The 20,846-nt window shown below is 37.4% G+C and overlaps 1 protein-coding gene and 1 pseudogene across 1 annotated transcript in view; one reads left to right on the forward strand and one right to left on the reverse strand.

The window, feature by feature from the left end:
• Window positions 1-20,262, reverse strand: part of HIF1A (hypoxia inducible factor 1 subunit alpha) — a 40,493-nt gene extending 20,231 nt beyond the window's left edge. Inside the window, exons 1-4 of the mRNA XM_087820007.1 lie at window positions 19,954-20,262; window positions 2,933-3,123; window positions 2,098-2,243; window positions 1,929-2,013 (exon numbers count right to left, since the gene is read on the reverse strand). Coding sequence (XP_087676133.1) covers window positions 1,929-2,013; window positions 2,098-2,243; window positions 2,933-3,123; window positions 19,954-19,988 — 457 coding nt within the window. The 5' untranslated portion in view covers window positions 19,989-20,262. The remainder of the gene's footprint in view (window positions 1-1,928; window positions 2,014-2,097; window positions 2,244-2,932; window positions 3,124-19,953) is intronic.
• Window positions 10,819-11,748, forward strand: LOC107525928 (large ribosomal subunit protein eL6 pseudogene; annotated as a pseudogene).
• Window positions 20,263-20,846: the final 584 nt, after the last annotated feature.

Genomic DNA, 20,846 nt, shown 5'->3' on the forward strand with positions numbered 1-20,846 from the left:
CTTCCTCCCTTCCTCCCTCTCTCTAAATTCAATAATAATTTTTAAAAAAACAATAATAGGACTATGCTGTGTAAATACACCAATGGCTTTGTGTATCATTAAAATGTGATGTGCTATAGCAGCCCCTCTTTTCTAAAAGTGAAAATCTGTATTTTTGTTTCTCAATAAAACATCAAAAATCCATTAACTGCGTTAGGAATGGTTTAAAAAAAATGTTCATGTGCTTAAAATAAATTTGGTTAAAAACATACATTTAAACTACATTAAGCAGACTATTATCTGATTTAGAATAATGCATTAACATTATTACCAGATCAAAATAAGACTTCCTAATATCCATCCACTTCTAGTCTAGTCTAATGGAAGCAATGAGGAGCCAATACAAATCCTCAAGTCTAACCACCTGAACTCATAGATTAAACTCACTGACAACCCACTTAGGTCCTTGCTCAGAATGTATTTACTCCTCCTTTATACAGGATTCTAAAAAGTATACATTTGCTTTCCAAGTTCACAGTAAACACGAAGTATGAAATTTAAAAACAGGAGAGGGCTTCTGCTCACAAAGTGAAAAATGGCAGTAGAATGTACTGAGTTGGTAAACGCGAGAAGAGTTCTAAAGTGCTAATGAGCATGGACTCTGGAGCTAGTCCACCGGAGTTTAATCCATGCTCTGCCATTTACTAACTAACCCAGTAATCTTGGGCCAACTACTCAACAACTCTGTGCTCCAATTCCTCAGTAAATCAGAAATAATAGTAACTTCACACGGTTGTTGTAATAAAGGAGTTAAATTCAGAGAACAGTGTTCTGGCACAGTGTAATCTCTCAAAAGATGTTAACTATTATTATACATAAGTAAGATGAAAACGAAACCATAAAAAACTATTCAAAAAACTATTCAATACTATAATTTAATTTTTAATACACAAGCAAACAAACTTATACACTGAAATTAGAGAGTGGCAAAGAACAACTACAGAGCAAAATGCCAAATTTTCATTGTAACTTTCAGTCATGAAAGATACAACAAAAATTTACAAATTATGATCAAGATACTCTATTTTAGAAGGCACAGGTATGAAAAGACTTTCTTGTTAAGTGTTTAAGTGAAGATTCCTAATAGGCCATAGAATAAGTAGTAGGGCAGTGACAGGGTACTCTGGGAGTACAGCAGTCACCTCCTTATCTGGCATTTTGCTTTTTGCAGTTTTAGTTACCCACAGTCAACCTTGGGTCCAAAATTATTAAATAGAAAATTCCAGAAGTAAATAATTCATGTTTTAAATTGTGGGGGAGAAAAGAGTTACTTTACCCAAATCTTGGAACATCTGATTATTTTTAACAATTCATTCCTAAGAGTTAGAGGTTTTAGCAGGTCTTTTTTACTGCTGCTAATGTGGGGGCATCCATAATGTAATACTTTGTAATCTAACTACATACTCTCAAGTTATTGTGAACATCATGAGGTCAAATAAGCAATTATGTTTTTTAAAACCTAGTGAACCTTCTCTTTTCTTTTTCTTGGGCCTTTAGAAAGCTTGAATCCAACCAGCACTTCAACATTAGTACCTGTCTAAAATCCTATTATCTGCCATTTGTATTATGATTTCTCCTTGCCTTAAAGTTGTATCTTAATTTATAACTTCCTTGGTCCTGATTTTTACTTATTTTTCCAGTTTATTTTATCTACTCTTGTATCTATATATTTACAGAATTAAGTGGACTCTAAAATTTTTTTTACATATTTTAATGAAATTCCTTAAAAATAGAATGGACTTAACAAAGAATAGAGTAACATTTTATTAAACATGAACTTACGTTTTGCCTTAGATTGGTAGAATAACAAAGTCTAAAAATGAGTAACAGAATCTGATCAGGTAAAACTACCTGTCACATTAAATCAAACAATAGACTTTTCTTCTCACCATTTCTGTGTGTAAGCATTTCTCTCATTTCCTCATGGTCACACGGATGAGTAAAATCAAACACACTGTGTCCAGTTAGTTCAAACTGTAAACACATTTTAAAAAATTAGATCTATATCATAAAATCATAAATATATAAAGAAGGACTCTTAATAAACGGGTATTTTACCTGAGTTAATCCCATGTATTTGTTCACATTATCAGAAATGTAAATCATATCACCATCATCTGTGAGAACCATAACAAAACCATCCAGGGCTTTCAAATAAAAGCAATTCATTTGTGCCTTCATTTCATCTTCAATATCCAAATCTCCTGAAAAAGGCACAAAAAGAGGAAAACAATTAGTTTAAAAGTTCTACTTAGATGAATAATATATAGGTGTTTATTTTAATAAAGTTTTCCCTATTTAATATACACAACACATTTTTTCTGAATAAATTTTCCTTGTCACTTTCCTTTTAACACAGAACAGTAAAGGCCAGAGAACAGGAATACTAAAATTAGATTTGCCAGCTGCTTTTAATGATTATTTAAAGTAATACAGCAAGGAAAGGAAAACCACTGAAAAGAGAAAGAAGGGTCGTTATTAAAAAATAGGAAGGTAGGGCCCTGGCCAGGTGGCTCAGTTGGTTGGAGGTTATGGGTTCAATTCCTGGTCAGGGGCACATGCCGGGGTTTGTGTTCCATCCCTGGTCTGGGCATGTGCAAGAGGAAACTGACTGATGTTTCTCTCTTACATAGATTTCTCTCTCTCTCAAATCAATAAATGTATGCTTGGGTGAGGATTAAAAAAAAATTAAAAAGAAGATAGGTTGGTAGATAGGTAGGTAGGTGGGGCAGGAAATAAAGAGGGGCAAAAGGCCTGAAACTTTAAAAGCATGTAATAAAAAAGGTAACCATATTAAGGAAGAATTAAGAGTATGACCACCCTCTAAATATAATTTTTAATTACTTTTAAATTTTAATGTTTAGGCCTATTATGCCCTTGTAAAACAACTCACCAGCATCCAGAAGTTTCCTCACTCGCAGATAGCTGATGGTAAGCCTCATAACAGAAGCCTTATCAAGATGCGAACTCACGTTATGGGGAAGTGGCAACTGATGGGCAAGCTCATAAAAAACTTCAGACTCTTTACTTCGCCTAGATCTGGCTGCATCTCTAGACTTTTCTTTTCGACGTTCAGAACTTATCCTATATAACAAAAAAGAGTGGGAGGGGGCATAAAAGAGACAGAAAATTTATGTTAGTTTGCCTTTGCTTGAATAAAACTAATTTTACATTCTGCTTACCACAGAAGGATTTAGAAGATGCTATGTAATTAAATTACATAGAGATTTGCCTGCTACATGAAAGTATTTTTTTTTTAACACTTTTTTTTTTTTTAATATATCTTTATTGATTTCAAAGAGAGGAAAGGAGAGAGAAAGAGTGAGAGACAGAAACATCAATGAGGAGAGAGTCATTGATCAAGCCCGCAACCGGGCATGTGCCCTGACCGGGAATCGAACACTGATTGCCTGGATCCTGGGCCGACGCTTAACCACTGAGCCATGCCCGGCCGGGCATGAAAGTATTTTTAATAGAGTGCTATAGAAATTTTTGGATTACTGCAGACAAGGAACTTTCAACAAGAAGTCCAAGATGAAGCTTTAAACCTGTCTGAAATAGGTGTTTCCTCCCAGGCACGTTAAATTGAAGAGGATGTTTTCGTTTTAGCCCAAATCTGAAAAAATAGCCTGTATATGAAGGCATGCTACACCTTCATAGCCATTCAAAAAGTCTCAACATACAGAAATCATAATTAAGTCTAGAGAAACAGAAGTTATGCATAGTAATGTGAAAACAGGTGTTTTTAAGCAGGTAGAACAGTAATACCTACAAATTGATTTTTGACTCAAAGTTTCTTTTGACTACAATACTTTCCCACCTTCCACTTTACCATATGAGCAACAGTGACTATACGCTGTAAGAATTTATATTAGCAGCTATAATAAGCCACTGTTTTCAGGTTGCTTACTCCCTTAACAGCCCCTTACTTATCACTAGCACAACAGGTACTAAATAAACGAGGGGTATGGAAGAAAAACAAAGATGTGGCACAATTCTAAGAATTTAAAAGAATGGGTTAACAAAGATTAATAAAGGTGTCAGTAATGTGTCTATGGGGAACTTTTCCAAGAATAGCCAATCAAAAAGATCTTCATAAATCAGACCAAGAAGAGTTGGCTTTCTCTGCTTAACTGCATAGCAACAAGGCTAAACTGGGTTCTGTCCTTAGCTTCCTCTTTAATAGCTATCTATTAAAACCTACTATGGGGCAAACACTGCCCTGTACTAGGTGCCTAGTTCTCTCATAACAATCTATAAATAGGCTAGATATTATCCCTATTTTACAAATGATGAAACAGGGATGTAGTTGGTTAAAAATAGCCACTATGGCCCAGCCTAGCGTGGCTCAGTGATTGAGCCTCCACCTATGAAACTGGAGGTCACAGTTCGATTCCCAGTCAGGGCCTATGCAGAAGGCAGCCGATTAATGACTCATCATTGATGTTTCTGTCTCTCTCTCCCTCTTCCTTCCTCTCTCTGAAATCAATAAAAACATATTTAAAAATATATATCTATTATGTAGCAGACGGGATTTGAACCCAGGTGTTTTTTACTCCAAAGCCTTTGCTCTTCCACGTTTTATCTTCATAATGGAGAATGCTGCTTCTATCTCACTTGGCTGCTCTTCTATGTCCCTCAACCCAATCCTGTTAAGTCAATTATTTATTAAATGTTGAGAATAGCCATTACCATTTATTGAGCACTTAGCAGTATGCTAAGGACTTTGCCAGCATTGTTTTACTTAATCCTCCTTATGTCCTAGGAATGAGTACACAACTGTCTCTACCCCACATCTCTCCTCCCTCCAAATGATCTGCAGAGCAGCAAGGTTCAATCTTAGAAGCAACATTAAGAAACAGGCAGGATTCTCAGCACATGCTCCTTACGTTGTATAATGACAAGTGAATGCCTAACAGTTATATTGTGACAACAGTTATAGTTTTTAGCACTTACTCAAGTTCATGTGCTTATCTGACTTTCATACTTTATTACGGAATATCAACATTTACTGTTGTTAGAGCTGAACTTGATACAAAAATTTCAATTCAAGCATCTAGATCAATTTAACTTTAAAATCTTGAGATTTAAGATGAACTATAACAAATTATTACTACTTGTAACTACTTACATATGTGAACCAAGATTTTCTCAATGCTGTACAATTTAAATAAAAACTCAAAAATAAATTAGGAGAGATTCAGTGTGTCCCCTAGCATCTGGGATACTGTTTCCCTCACTTCTTTCCCCTCTTGAATTGGCAAGTGAGAGGCAGTCATAGCACTGGGAAACAGCTTCCTATCTGGTTCAAGTAAAACTACCAAAAAGAGTGCTGATCAATGACCTCATGATATACATGAATATTAGTTGAAATCCCACAATTAGTCTAGATGATTAGAATTTTATCAGCAACTTTCAAACTTAGTATTCCTTTCTCTTAATTACTCAACCAAATCTAAGCTACCAACAAATGACTACCCAAACGGAACTTTGTGAAAAATTTAAATGCTTTTATTACTACCTGTATCTGATCAATCTAACCATGGTGATGGATTACCTCTATACCTTTAGAAATACTTGTATTGTCCAGCACTTTGAAAATTATGGTTGTCTGAGATGTGGCAACTAAATTATAAGACAAATCCATTAGAAATGTGAGCTTGGATAAAACATTTAAAAGACAATATATTTAAGCTAGTGAGGAGTGTAAGAACAAGAATTTGAACGTGCCATAATTTTGGAAGAAATAAGCCTCAATGAAACAAGTAATAATGTACTTCAAGAGTCAACAAACCTAAGTTAGATGAAAGTGATGAAAATCAGTATGTCCTCTATTATATCATCATCAATGTAGACATAAATTAGGAGACCTCTAATAAAAATTTAATGAAGAAATTTATCTGATGTTCTTCACATGTGACCATGGGAGCTCTTAAAACATTGCTAAGCTTAAAGCTTCCAAAGGTCTTATGAGTTTCAGCATCTGCACTGCCCAGCTTCTTATTTACTCATAGGAACGCTCTTTTCATCAGGTCATATCCCACAGATTTACAGTATTGACCAAGAATTATTTGTTAGACCATGCAGTGAATAAAGAAATGAATCTTGTATTATTTGTTTACTTACTACCTAGATTGCACAATAAAAGGTTTGTAGGCCAGAAGGAAACTGGGAGATTTTCAGCATGAAAATAAGCTCACTGTATTACTCAAAATTATCAATTCCATCTATGTTGTTTTTATTAAGTATAAATCAAGTAAATTTCTGCTACTGATGTATCTGCATACGGTGCTATTTCACAGACAGCTAGTCATATTGGAAATCAGTTAAGAGTACAGTAAAAATTCTATCTTCCAAATAGTTTGCTTACCCAATTCCAAGAGTGACCTAGAACTGTTTGAGTAAACTGGCAAAATTGCTTAATCTTTGTGGTGCTATAGTTTTCACACACTTATAATTTTACTTTGTACAGGAAATATATTTAGGAAGATAATTTAGAGCCACTGTCTTATTAAGCTTCTTGTGTAGAGTTCATGAATAAGCTATAGCCATTTGACAGAGAATGCCTATTATTCTTTAGATTTACAAGAACACAAAATAATTGCAGATATTTTAAGTTATCTATCTGTGTTGCATACTAATTGCACAAGAAAAGCCCGTTAGTATTCCTGATTGTAAATATATGATTTTAAGAACTGAGGTTAGATCATAATCATTCAAAATGTTAACAGATGATCAGTTATTTCTAATAAATATATAAATTTTTCAAACCTCTCAACTCTTTTGCTTGGTGACTTTAAAACTTTTTGGCCCATGAAGCTAAAAGTTGTGTTTTGCACTTCTTGCACCAGCATTTCTATAGGATAGACATTGTGAAGTGAAATTTCATGATCTAATGGATGTGACATTTAAATATTCCTTTCCAAAAAGGTCTATAACCATTCTTGTCTCTGCCAATTAAGTATAAATCAGTTAAATACATGAATGTGTGTATCCATTTCCCCATGCACTCTGCAGTAATATATATTATGGATTCTTTGTATCTTTTTAATATTTGTCAAGCTGATAGGTGAAAACTGTATCTCACTGCTTGAATTGTCTAGCACTTCTTAAAGTCTCAGACTAAAGGAAATTCCAAGGAGATTTTTATGTTTCTTAGTTGGCATTTTGGCCTGCAGCTTTAAATTCAAACATTTATACATGGTGCATAGTATGTACAAAATGGTATTCTAAACATTCTTCATTTATTAACTTATTTAATTTTTAATATCATAACCATGTTACTGATAGGAACCTGGTTAAATAGTTTACCCAAGATTAGAGTTAATAAATGGTAGACCCTATATTCAAATTCAAGCAGTCTGTCTCTAAAAAGAAGAGTCTGATAAAATCAGATTTTATAAAATCTGATTCAGTAGATCTGAAGCAAGGCCCCCAAATCTGGGTTTTTAAAAAATCCACAGGTGCACATATGATACACAGTGGGATTTGGGAACCACTGACTGAACTCTTTCTTCCCTTACTTCACTTTAATTTCTCCCTCATATTACTACTACAAAATAAGAAATCTGATATTATGTCCTGCTTACCATCCCATCAAATGTACACATGACAAAGTAAAATTATTTTCAACAAAACCCTTCCTTACCTAGCTCCCTGCCCATCTCTTCACCCTCATCATTTCCCATATTCTTAAGCCACATGGCAGTTAATCAAAAGCATAATATTTCATTTCTTCTGGCTCACTCACCCCACTCTCTCTGCCTGGAGACTCATGATTATGTGACTTGGTAAGTTTATGTGAGAGACTTTCAATTTTTAACTCTAGCATCACTTTGTTTCTGTTGTCTTCTAAAACTGCTCTTCTCTCCTAGATGTGACCACTTTGATTATTTTACTGTATTTTATTTTCCTCTACAATCCTTAAAGCTTCTTGAATACAGGAAATTAACTCATTTATCCTTGTATTCTTAGTAGGGATACGCATAAGTTCTACTTGGCTTTAGCACTGGCCCAAATCTGCTATTTGACCTTGACTTCAGCCCATGGAAAGTTGACTGTCCTTTGAACATTCTTTTTGGGATTCCTGAATTTGTGCTTCATCAGTGCTCCTGTGATCCTATAGATTACAATCACAATTAAACAGCATAACAATGTCAGAACTATAAATAAGGCATACTATTTGGATTTACTGTCATTATCTGGATAAGCACTTACAAACAGAGGTAAATAGATGTAAGGGGGGAGGGGGAGCTACTGATTTAAAAAAATCCAAGCAGTGTAAAGTGAACAGCACAAATATCATCACCAAGGAAAGTAAGTGATCTTGCCAGAGAAGAGATTTAGAGGCAGAGGGAGAGAGCTGAGAACGCAGGATACCAATTTGCCGAAAAGAGGTTCAAGGTTTAAGATTATTTCCCTCATCACTGCAATCTACAATGTCTTCTACCATTTTGTCTTAAGCTAATGTGGTCAGGAAAATACATTAGTTGCAGTTTAATGTTGTTAACCAATTTACCATGAGCACCTTTATCACTTTTATAAATGTCTTCCTAGCCCAGCTAGAAACATGAGAGTTAAGTCATTTTGTTTTCTACAGTCTTTTTCAAGAAAGTGTTGGAATTTTCATTATTAATACATGAAAGTTTTCATTAAGCTGACCTCTAATCCTAGTGGATTTCCCCTCCCCCAGCTGGGTTACTCTTAGACAAGTATTTTATATTTATTAAGATTTATTGTTATACTTTCCATCTGATAATTGCTACAAAACCAGAATACTTCAAACAGATAATGTTTAATTTTTAAAAATCTGTATTTAATGAATAAACAGCAAAAATCTGACATTTCTAATTAAATATAAATTATATTTTCAGGACAGCTATTATTCATAATTATTTTCTCCAGGAAAATGTCTTCTGAGTTTAATCATTATTGATAAACTTAAAAATAAAACTTTAGTATATTGTATTAGAGAATGTCATTTATTTAGTCAACAAATATTTATCATCTCCTATGAGCCAGGCACTGTTCTCAGTGTGGGGCATAGTTCAATAAACAAAACAGACCAAGTTCCTACCCTCTTGGAGTGTACACTCTAGGACAAATATATCTTTATGTTTCTTGTCTTTACTCAATAGCAGTTACCAGGCAATCCCTAACTGACAAAACATTAGCTACAGGAATAATCTTTCCAGAAAATCAAGTAACATAAAAATTTAGGAAACAAGACAAAGTCGACAAAAACTAATCTGTTCTTACAAGATACGTTACAATATAAGTACTACATGAAAACAGCAAGTTATACAATAAAACATGAGCATGAATCCATTTCTCTGTATGGGTATGTAATGCATGTGTATATATAGAAATGTGTCTATATATACACATTTCTATATATGTAGACACATATAGACACAATTTATATATGCACAGATAAAACTAGAAAGATACAATGATATGTTAGCCAAGTTTACAAAATATTAACAATAGCAGTTTCAAGATGACAGAATTACAGATTGTTACTTTAAGAAAAATTCACTAATAAACTGATACTATTAGTGTACCTGCGTTTGTCAGAAAAATCAGAAGGAAATGGTTACCTAACTTTTAAACTTATTTTCAAGAAAGTGGAAAGTAAAGACTGAGTAAGCAATGTAATTCACTATTTTCCATTTCTCATTCTAATCTAATTTTCAGGTTTTGAAAATTTGGCATTTCATAAGGAAATTCCAAAATACAGGAGAAATGGTTTGTTTCTAAAGAAAAATATTCAGAAAGTATGTGTGTGTGTACATATATATTTATTTTATATTTTTAAGCAACTTAAATTTCTTGCTTTAGGTTATTAGTAGTATGGAACTATCTCTTAAATAATCACAATTAGAGAAAAGATGATTTATCTTCCAATAAGCTCACAAAAATGCTTAGTTTAAATACTTGATATTCTAATGCTGCAGTAAAAAAATAGGAAAAAGGAATCAGTTTTAAATTAGAAGGTATATTCTGAAAATGAAATCTGTCATATCTGAGGTAGCATTAATGGGGTAAATGTTCTATTTATACATTAATTAAATTGACTAATTAGTTGATAGATTTTCAGCTGTTTAATGTGTAGTTATGTTCTGTTTATTTAAAAATATGCTTTTGTTTTTAGGTTATTCCTAGTGATTTCAATCAACTCTCTCCTGGTTCAGAATTTGTGTTGAGCCTCTCAAAAATTCTCTGATCCTTTACTATGTAAAGTACTAAATAAATAAAACCAAAAAATGTATATGTGAAGCTGTTCCTCTAAGATGGAGATTCTCAACATTTAGTTTGTATCACAGTCAACTGGAGGGATCTTGAAACACAGATTACTGGGCTTTACCCTGAAAGTTTCTGATTCAGGGGGTCTGTATAGGGCCTGAAAACCTGCACCTCTAACAAGTTAGCGGGTAGTATCAATGATGCTGGTCTGAAGAACATTTTGAGCCCCTCTGCCCTAAGAAAAAATACTTTTTGCCCTGGCCAGAGGGGCTCAGTTAGTTGGAGCGCCGTCCGTACACCAAAAGGTTGTGGGTTTGATTCCCAGTCGGAGTGTGTACAGGAGACAATAGATAAATGTTTCTCTCACATCAATATTTCTCTCTCTGAAATCAACAAACACATATCTTCAGGTGAGGATTAAAAAAGAAAATACTTCATGTGTCCTTCAAAAAATATCCAGAGAAGTAAAAGATTGTTCATTCACACTCAAAAATGGTTTATTAAAACTTTCTCTTAAAAAAAATCTGGTTTTCCCATCTTGCAAGATGGCGGGTGAAAAGAAAACCGAGAAGCTGGATACTAAGGAGAAGAAACCTGACACTAAGGAGAAGAAACCTGAAGCCAAGAAGGCTGATGCAGGCGGCAAGGTTAAGAAGGGTAACCGTAAGGCCAAGACCCCTAAGAAGGGGAAGCCCCACTGCAGCCGCAACCCGGTCCTGGTCCGAGGAATCGGCAGGTATTCCCGGTCGGAGATGTACTCCCAAAAGGCCATGTACACGAGGAAGTACTCAGCTGCTAAATCCAGGATGGAAAAGAAAAAAGAGAAAGTTCTTGCTACTGTCACAAAACCAGTTGGTGGGGACAAGAATGGTGGTACCCAAGTGGTCAAACTTCGCAAAATGCCTAGGTATTATCCTACTGAAGATGTGCCTCGAAAGCTGTTGAGCCACAGCAAGAAACCCTTCAGCCAGCACGTGAGGAAACTGGGGGCCAGCATCACTCCCGGGACCGTTCTGATCATCCTCACCGGGCGCCACAGAGGCAAGAGGGTGGTTTTCCTGAAGCAGCTGAGCAGTGGTTTGCTACTTGTGACTGGACCCTTGTCCCTTAATCGAGTTCCTCTGTGGAGAACACACCAAAAATCTGTCATCGCCACCTCCACCAAAATTGACATCAGTGGCGTGAAGATCCCCAAGCATCTCACTGATGCTTACTTCAAGAAGAAGCTGAGCAAGCCCCGGCACCAGGAGGGTGAGATCTTCGACACAGAGAAAGAGAAATGAGATTACAGAGCAGCGCAAGGTTGACCAGAAAGCCGTGGACTCAAAGATTCTGCCTAAAATCAAAGCTGTCCCTCAGCTCCAGGGCTACCTCCGCTCTTTGTTTGCTCTCACCAATGGAATTTATCCTCACAAACTGGTATTCTAAATTTCTTACGAAGAATCCGATTAAACAACTAAAAAAAAAAAAATCTGTCCAAATGCTTTACAAATACAGGAAACATAGCCAACCTCCAAGACATTTACATTGCCACATACTTAGAACTCAACTCAGTAACTATAAAATACACGAAGGACTTAGACTAGTCAATGGTAAACATTACAGTCCCAACAGAACTTTTACCTCCCAGATATATGTGCCTAGATCCCAGCCCTGGAAATTCAAATTGTAGGTCTGGCATATCTGTTCAAAGGAAGTTTCACAGATGATTCTGATGAGCACTCTTATCTGTTCAAGTTTGATGTTTCATCTATGAGTGCTTGTAAAATGTACAGATTCCTGAGTCTCATCTGAAAATTATCAAATCAGAATCTCTGGAGGTGGGACTCTAAACACCCAGGTGATTTTTAAGCAGCGCAAGTTTGAGAACCATTAGCAGGGCCTATAGCAGATTTAACAAGTTAAGGTACAATTGTTGGGAATAAGCAGCTAGAGGTACGCCCTAGCTGGTTTGGCTCAGGGGTTGGAGCATCAGCCCTCGGATTGAAGGGTCCCGGGTTCATTTCTGACCAAGGGCACGTACCTAGGGTGCAGGCTCGATCCCCAGCCCCAGTCGGGGCACATGCAGGAGGCAACCAATCAATTTATCTCTCTCACATCAATGTTTCTCTCTCTCTGGCTCTCTCCCTTCCACTCTCTCCTTTCTACTCTCCAAAAAGCAATGGAAAATATGTCCTCAGGTGAAGATTTAAAAAAAAGAAGCTAAAGGCACAATTCAAGGACAGGCCAGTAATAAAGTGTGTGCTTAATCAAACCCAATAACTTGGTCTCAAAAATATAATATCATGATTAGACTTCAAAGATGACCAAATGAAAAATGTGGTAACTGGACCGGTTATCTCAATTCCTTGAAATAATTTTTTTAAAAATAACCTTTTAATGTCTTTATGACATTAAATGTTTTAATGGTTTTATGTTTCAACCTTTTAATGTTTTTATGCAATAAAAACATTTAACCTTTTAATGTTTTTATGCCATAAAAAAAAAAAAATCAAAGGGTTGAGAATTACTGTCCCCGAATAACAGCTGTGTTAATGGCTTTCCCAAAATCTTATCACCTACTCTGTCATTCTCCTCCCTTTCCATTACCTCCCTCTCTGAGCTGATAAATGCTTTTCTTTCCATTTCCCTTATTATATGCCTTCCTCTAGTAACAGAAGTGAGGCTGGAACTTAAGAGGTCAGTGACACTAAACTTTGTGGGCATTTGTATGTGTCTATTGAGAAGAATGTGTACTTAATTACCTAAATATAACAGAAGATACATGAATTATAATAATCAAGTACTCATATAACCAAAAAGCATATATATCAGAATAAAGGTATACACATAGAAATCATACCCTGAAGATTTTTCCTATTTAGTTTAAAACCCTGACCATGGTGAGGATTCTGGAAACAATGACAAAGGAGAAGCTCCCTGAGGCAAATGTCTCGGTTCTCTACCTATAGTAATTCATCCTATCCAATGCTACCAAATAAATGTTCCCAAAAAACCCTCTGATTGTTTTCTTGTCTATAAAAAGGAGATATGTAACACTATTAGTAAGTGGCAGTGTCTCAGATTCCACCTGAGACTGAAGTCCCCATATTTAATATAGCCCATGCCTTTCCACAAATCAGATGTTCAATATATAATTTTTAAATTTAAAGATTAAAGAAAGTTTGGGGATGTTTTTACTTAGGAACAGAAGGAAGAGACATGATAACTACCTTCAGATATTTTAAAAGGATGTCATATGGAAAAGACAGATTTGGTGATTAATGCAACTCCAGCAATTAATAAATGGGAGTTACAACATGGCAGGGCTTTGCTCAACAGGGCTTTGTTAAAGCAGTGTTGAAGGTAAACTCTATGAGAATTTTAAAACTATATTTTCATTTTGTTAGCCATATAAAAAGAAAAAGCATATTCTGGATCATCTAAATGATCCCTATATAGGTCTATATTCTTGCTATAAACCTTCTGTGTTTAAGGTTGCATTTATATATGATCAGATTGGTACCAAGTGAACAAGGTTACATTTTTTATTCAGATTAAGGTCACTGGGCACATCTTAAAAGATTACAGAGATTACTTTGCTCTGAAAGAGATCTAAACATTAGTCAGGGTTGAGAAATACTGGAATAAAAAACCTTCTAACATTTAAAGTTGCCAAAAATATAGAGACTGTCTTATGAGAGTGTTTTTTGTGTGTACGAGAAAACTCTTAAAGCAGACTGGCAAATTAGTAAACACAACAATAGAAGATGCTCCTGTGATGGTTTAAAGTAACAAAACTTGCCCTAGCTGGTTTTGCTCAGTGGTTAGAACATCGGCCCTCAGACTGAAGGGTCCTGGGTTCAATTCCGGTCAAGGGCAGGTACCTCATACCTCAGTTGCCGGTTGAACCCACAGCCCCATTTGGGGCATATGGGGGAGGCAACCAATCAGTGTGTCTCTCGCACATCGACGTTTCTCTTTCTCTCCTCCCACCCCCTTCTACTCTCTCTGAAAAGCAATGGAAAAAATATCCTCAGATGAGAATTAAAAAAGAAAAGAAAAAAGTAACAAAACCTAAATCCTAAAGTTAGTATTTTACAAGAACCTCTAACTTGAAACCACATTGTACTAAAAAATAAAACATTCACACTATGGCTGAATCAAATAGCACTCAAAACTGAATATTCAGCTGTGGCCTGAGCCATCAACAATTCAATGCTCTGCTTGACAAAGCACAGGATAAATGAATGCACAATAATTTGTTATAGGTTAGAGTGGTTAGGTGCTAGAGTGGTGATCAAGGGTTGAAAAAAATTTTTTGAACCAATGAAATAAAGTTATTCACATTATCCGAGAAATACCCCTTTCTCCATTCACAGTGAATGCTTTGACTACTGGTTTGACATGTAACCCATTTAAACATTCTAGCTACGTTCCCTGCAAAGGCAAGCAATTTCCAACTCTTTTCTGCCAACAGGTTAAAAGACATTTAATGAATTGATACCAAAACAGCATGAAAAAGTGGGCTTTCTTAATTTCCCATCCTTTGGTAGCCAAGTAAACACCCTTGAGAATATATTTCTTGGTTTACTATTATCAATATGGCAAATGATTATTTTAGAATAACATGTATATACAAAAATAAAAAACAAAACCTTCACATAATTTGCAAAGACCAGACACTCATGGGAAAAAGTATCAACGTAGAGAAAAAGCAGCACTAACTATTCTACCACTATTATAAGTTCACTGATAGTTTGGACCAAAGGACTACATCAGCCTTTGTCAGACTGTCCCAAAGGCTTGAATGAGCCTAACAAGTATTGAGGAGGAAGTGGACAAATAGGAACTCTTGTGCACTGTTGGTAGAAAAGTAAAAGGTGCAGCCGCTAAGGAAAGCAGTATGGTGGTTCCTTCAAAAATTAAGTTACCACATGATCCAGCAATCCCACTTTGGGGAATATATCCAGAACTGAAATCAAGATCTTGAAGAGATGTTTATAAACTCATGTCCATAGCAGCACTATTCACAATAGCCAAAAGGTGGAAACAACCTAAGCGTTCATGGAAAGATGAATGGATAAACAAAATGTGGTATACAACTGAATATTATTCAGTCTTAAAAAGGAAGGAAATTCTCACACTTGCTACAACATAAATTAACCTTAAGGACATTACGCTAAGTGAAATAAACCAGTCAACTGTATGATTCCAGTTATATGCAGTATGTGGTAGTAAAATTCAGAGGAAAGAAAGCAGAATGATGGTTGCCAGGGACAAGGAGGAAGGGGAAGTAGAGAGTAGTTGTTTCATGGTTACAGAATTTCAGTTTTACAAGATGAAAGAGTTATTCTAGAGACTGGTTACACTTAAATGTGAATATACTTAAGACTGTTGAACTGTACACTAAGAAATGATTAAGATGGGAAATTTTAAGGTTTTTTTTTAAAAAACCACAATTAAATTTAGATTTTACATATTTTATTTTTCTAAAAAGGGTGATGGCTGGCAAATAGACATAGATTTATCTTTACTGCAGAAAACAAAAATTTTAATATAAAACTCAATGCACATACAAAAATGGTTAATTCTTCATGCTCCAGGAGACACAGAAGGATACAATTATTTTTAAAATTCCAAGATCTGTATTTAACTTAAAAATTCTCATCATACTTGTACCAAAAATACTGAGCAACAAGAAGATTGGCTTATTGTAGTTTCAAATTCCTTTTCTAACCCTCTAATTAAGCAGAGAATATACACAACACTTATACAAGCAGCAGAAGGCTGGGTAAAATCCATGAACTGGGTAACTAGTTCCAACATTTTTAAAAAAATAAAAGAAACAAACAAAAAAGAAAATGTTCTTTTTATGAATTAAGATCAACTTCTTAATAGAAAACAAATCCAACAACACATTTAAATTAGATTATTTCTTTAGTTGAGAAACAGGTCAACAATCTTAGATACTATTTTAATCTTTTTAAAGTATCTACATTTTTAAAAATTATATTTTAAGACACATCTATGAACAAGCACAGTAATCTAACCCAACTCTTTAACATCTATGCATAAGTTTTTAGTTTCACCACCAAACACAATCAATTCTTACAAGCTCTTCAAAAAAAAAAAAAAGTCAAGAGAATAATCCCCCTATGCTTCTTACACACTATTTTAAGCTACAACTACAAGATGTAACCATAAAAATCTTAACCATAAACACCAACAGAGCTACAAAGACAATGGAAGTCAACAAGTAGAAAGATTGGAAGACTGGGCATTCTCCAAATTGCACAAAATGCTTTACGGTAGAACACAGCGATGACCTGCCACACTTTATCAGTCTAAAACAACAAACAGCAGTAAACATATACATATGGAAAAGTGCACCAATATAGATTTCATACAAATCAAGCCACAAAAATTAGACTAACAATAAATGCTTGAAGTTTTGCCTTGAGATGGAAGCCAATTGTCTTGACCCTGCAGAAATTCATAAGCAAAGGCCAGTTTTTCTACCATGTAGGTTCATATGCTTTACTGGAAATACTTTATCAACTCATGTTTAGTAAAGATTAATATTTATAAAATTGTTTAAATTGTGGCATCAAGACAAAAGTGTTCTAAGTTACTGCCAGTCCTAAGACTGCAGTGCCTTGCATAAAACCTTGCTGAAAAGATCTGTGTGACTAGAATATGTTTATGACTCTAATCTCTAAAGTCCAGAGTAAATTAAAAGTAACCTATTTGGGGAGGAAACGACAGGTAAGAAATTGTGAAGGGGAACTAGAGTACATGGTAGATCAGATGCTCAAAAAAAATAACTGATGCTAGATGCCAGCATAATCCAGAAATGTACTGTTTTAACCAGAAAGAACCCCTTTAAAGCTCTGGATCCAATGTTTGTCTTTTCATTTTTAGGAGGCATAGAAAAGATGTACAAGGTGATGAGAAGATGAACTAAAACAAATATATGGAAGGACCTGCAAAAAGTGTTTTTTTAAGTATGTGGAAGGTTAAAAAGTAGAACTTTAACAGGTTCTAGTTTAAACGCTTATTTTCAAGTACTCAGTGTTACCAAGACTCCTAAACCAGGCAATGGGCATTATCTCATTTAATATCCACAATAACTGCTAATTTGGCTGCTGTTATTATCATCATTTCAAAAGGAGGACACAGGCTCAGAAGCATTAGGTAATTTGCCCAAGCTCACAAAGCTAACTGTGAAAAGGCTGGACTCTAACTCAGGGGTGTTTGGCTCAAGATCCTATGCTCTTAACCACCATGTCTTCAAACAAGTGGAAAAATCAAAGTAAAATTGTTAACAAGAAAAAAGTTATTAAACTATAGAGCTGCTTGATTTTTAATGACCTAAGTTAAAGAGGAAGTTAAGGAATGTTCATTCTCAGGGATTTTTACTTCAATGATCCAGTAACTGTTTTTGGAAAACTTTGTAGTAGGCTGCTCTGAAACCTGAAACCGAACGATGGACCTTTTGACACTCCTTTGAAATCCAAAAATCTATATCAATGTGCTATTAAATAGAGCCAGCCCCTACCCCTAAGGAAGCAACATCAAAGGCTCTATGTTAAATCTATTATAACCATACCCATCCTCTGTTCTGATTTCTTCCAATCCTTCAGCTCTGAGTTTCCTAGACCTTCTTTTAAAAAGACATGTTTCCCTCCCTCACCCAGTTACTGGAGGCTCATTTAAAACGGAAAAAGTCTAAGAAGAAAAACCCCTACTCCTCAATCTCTGTTATCTTTTCAAAAATATTTTAAAATTATTAGTTAGAAAAGGACAAAAATGAGGTATCTTTAACAAACAGCATCTAAAATTGTTGAGTAGCCACCACTGATAAGGTGTTTAACTTAGTTTTTCAATTTTAAGGACCTCTATATTAAGAAATATGATTCAATCTTATCCAGATTTGCTAAATTTTCAAATGAGAAAAACTTTGAAATAACAGAGGACTGAGGAAACTCTAAGAACTAATTTAGAATTGGGGTGATGCATAGTAGCTAATTCTCAACTGATGAACTGAAAAGGATAAGTACAATATTGCCTCTGAAAAGGAAGTGATTGGAGCATAACTTGATGCACAGTATTAAGTATGATTCAGCATAGAAAACAGACAGAAAATTGGCACTACACAAAGGTAATCTGCCTTAGGTTTACAATATAACAGCCGCTTCATTTCATCAAAATCACTGTAATCACTTCTGCAAAATTAATTGTAATTTATTCCTGGCAACTCTTGGAATTAAGTCTAGACCTGTTTAGTCACTTTTTGAATTTTATAATTGCTTTCTCTGGTGTTTACAAACTGAGAATTTATCTTTCTATTGAATAAGGACCTACAAAATAGCAAGAACATAAACAAATTTATCTTCTGCTGATACTGATTAGGGAAATTAATCTCTCCTTGAAGAGAGAAAGGACTTAACAGTAAAGCCAATCAATCTACTAACAATAACTCTTACTATAAATCTTTAACTCCTTAAAATGATTTCCTCAAAGGCTAAAATAGCAAAGTGGATCCAAACTCTGTGTGTGGGGCGGGGGGGGGAATCCCTCTTAATGCCATCAGTTCAACTAACAATTCTTAATCCTGTAATATACCACCTAGACTCAAAACTTCAAGGTGTTTTAAAAACTTACATTAAGTTCTAACAGAATGATTACTTACTTCGGATATACATATTTTGAAGGTTTTCCTTTAGTATACTTCAATTTCAGGAAAATGGGGCAGTTCTAAAAATTTTAGTTACATATTTCATTTGCTCTGATCACATACGTTTTTTCAATCTCATTAAAAATGTTTGCCTAAATAGAGGCAGCCGCTGCATTTTCACTAAAATACTTCCAAGAATTAACGAGGCACATATTCATTCGTAACGTCTGGGCTATCCTGACAGGTGGAAGAAATCACACCTATTCGATTCTTATGTTCTCTTTAAAATGTTGCTATTTCTCTAAATTCCCGTTACTCCGACTCCCAGTCTAGGCAACTTCTTCAAGGTGATTAAAACAAAACAAAACCTGCACGTGCAAACTAAGAAAGTTAGCATCTTCAGGCCATCGCAGCAAATCCCTAATGGCACAAAGGCAGAGGCACCCGCCGCGGCTGGACACCCCAGCGCAGATCACACCCGACCACGCGAGCGCGTCGGTCAGGAGCCCCGGGCCGCGAGCCCGCTGGGAAGCCGGACCTGCGAGCAGGGGCCGCCCCGGGGCCGAGTTTTCAATGGAAACCGAGAGGATGGGGGCGGGAAGCAGCGGAAGCTCGGGTACAAACGGCGGCGACCGAGCTGCGGCTTATTTCTCTGCCGGGGTTTCAGGGTAGGGGAAGTCCACCCGAATCGGGGTACAGGGCAAGCTGGCTTTTTGAGGCGGGGGAAGGAGGGCGGTGCGAAGCCCCGGCGGCCGGGAAGGGAGGGCGAGCTGAGCCCAGCCCCCGGCCCCTGAAAGCACTTTCGATCCATCTCCCACCCCCCACACCAAGATGGCGACGTGGACAGAGGGGGAGCCCGGCCCGCGAGGTTGGGAGAGAGGGGAGGGGAGGAGAGGAGAGGCAGAAACAAAAAGGCGGCCCCCAGAACGCCGAGCCGGCCCGCGAGCCCGGGGCGGCGGGCGGGCGGGGGCGCCGGCGGAGAACGCGGTGGGGGGAGGGCCCGGGCTTACTTTTTCTTGTCGTTCGCGCCGCCGGCGCCCTCCATGGCGAGTCGGTCGCCGCGATGCCTTCACGGCCAGCGCCCCCCCAGGCTCGCTTCGGCCTAAGCTCGTTCCCTCCACGCACGGGGAGAGAAGGAGAGGCACGTCCAGAGGTGCGAAACCCCCCGCGAGATCAGAGGCAGGATGAGCAGGCGGCAATCGCAGGACTCCAGGACGGGCTCGAAAGAGCCTCCCCTCCGCCTGCTTGTCAAGGGCCGGCGGACGGCTGGCTCTAGCAGCGAAGAGGGCGATCCTCGCGTCCCCTCGGACGAGGCGTCTCTGTGCACTGTGGCGCTGAGGCAGCGGCAGGGGGCGGGCAAGGGCGGAGGCGCGCGCGGGGGGGTGGCGGGAAGGAGAGTGGCGGGGACGCGCCCGCCCGGGGAGCCCAGCGCGCGCTCCCGCAAACCCTCACCTGAGGGGGAGGCGGGTTCCCTGAGAGCCAATGGCGAGCGACGTAGGAGGCCAGGCCCCACCCCAGCCCTCGTTGGTCTCAGCCAATCAAGAGTCGGTCAGCTGAGGCACAGCTGGGCCGCGCCGCCGCGCTCACGTGCTCGTCTGTCTGCAGCTGCGGAGGAAGGAGAAAGGAGCTGGGCTGCGGCCAGCCCGCTCGGGGGACCTGAGCTTCTCGTAGGGAAAACAGTGGCTGACTTTGGGGGGCGCTGCTGAAAAGGGATTTCGTTTTGTGGGTTTCAAGTCTGCGTTGCATTTCCTGCTCTCGGCACAGCAAGTCTCGCGCGCTCTGTCTCCTCGGCGGCTGTGCTGTGCAGGTTTGCTGCCAGCTCTACTGAGTCCCAGTTCAGAACAGAATTTTCCATTCGTTACGGCAAACGCTTTGGTCCCTTTGCTCGGATGCGTTACAATGG

This window comes from Miniopterus natalensis, chromosome 1 (assembly GCF_054644295.1).
Source record: "Miniopterus natalensis isolate mMinNat1 chromosome 1, mMinNat1.hap1, whole genome shotgun sequence".
NCBI classification, from domain to species: domain Eukaryota; kingdom Metazoa; phylum Chordata; class Mammalia; order Chiroptera; family Miniopteridae; genus Miniopterus; species Miniopterus natalensis.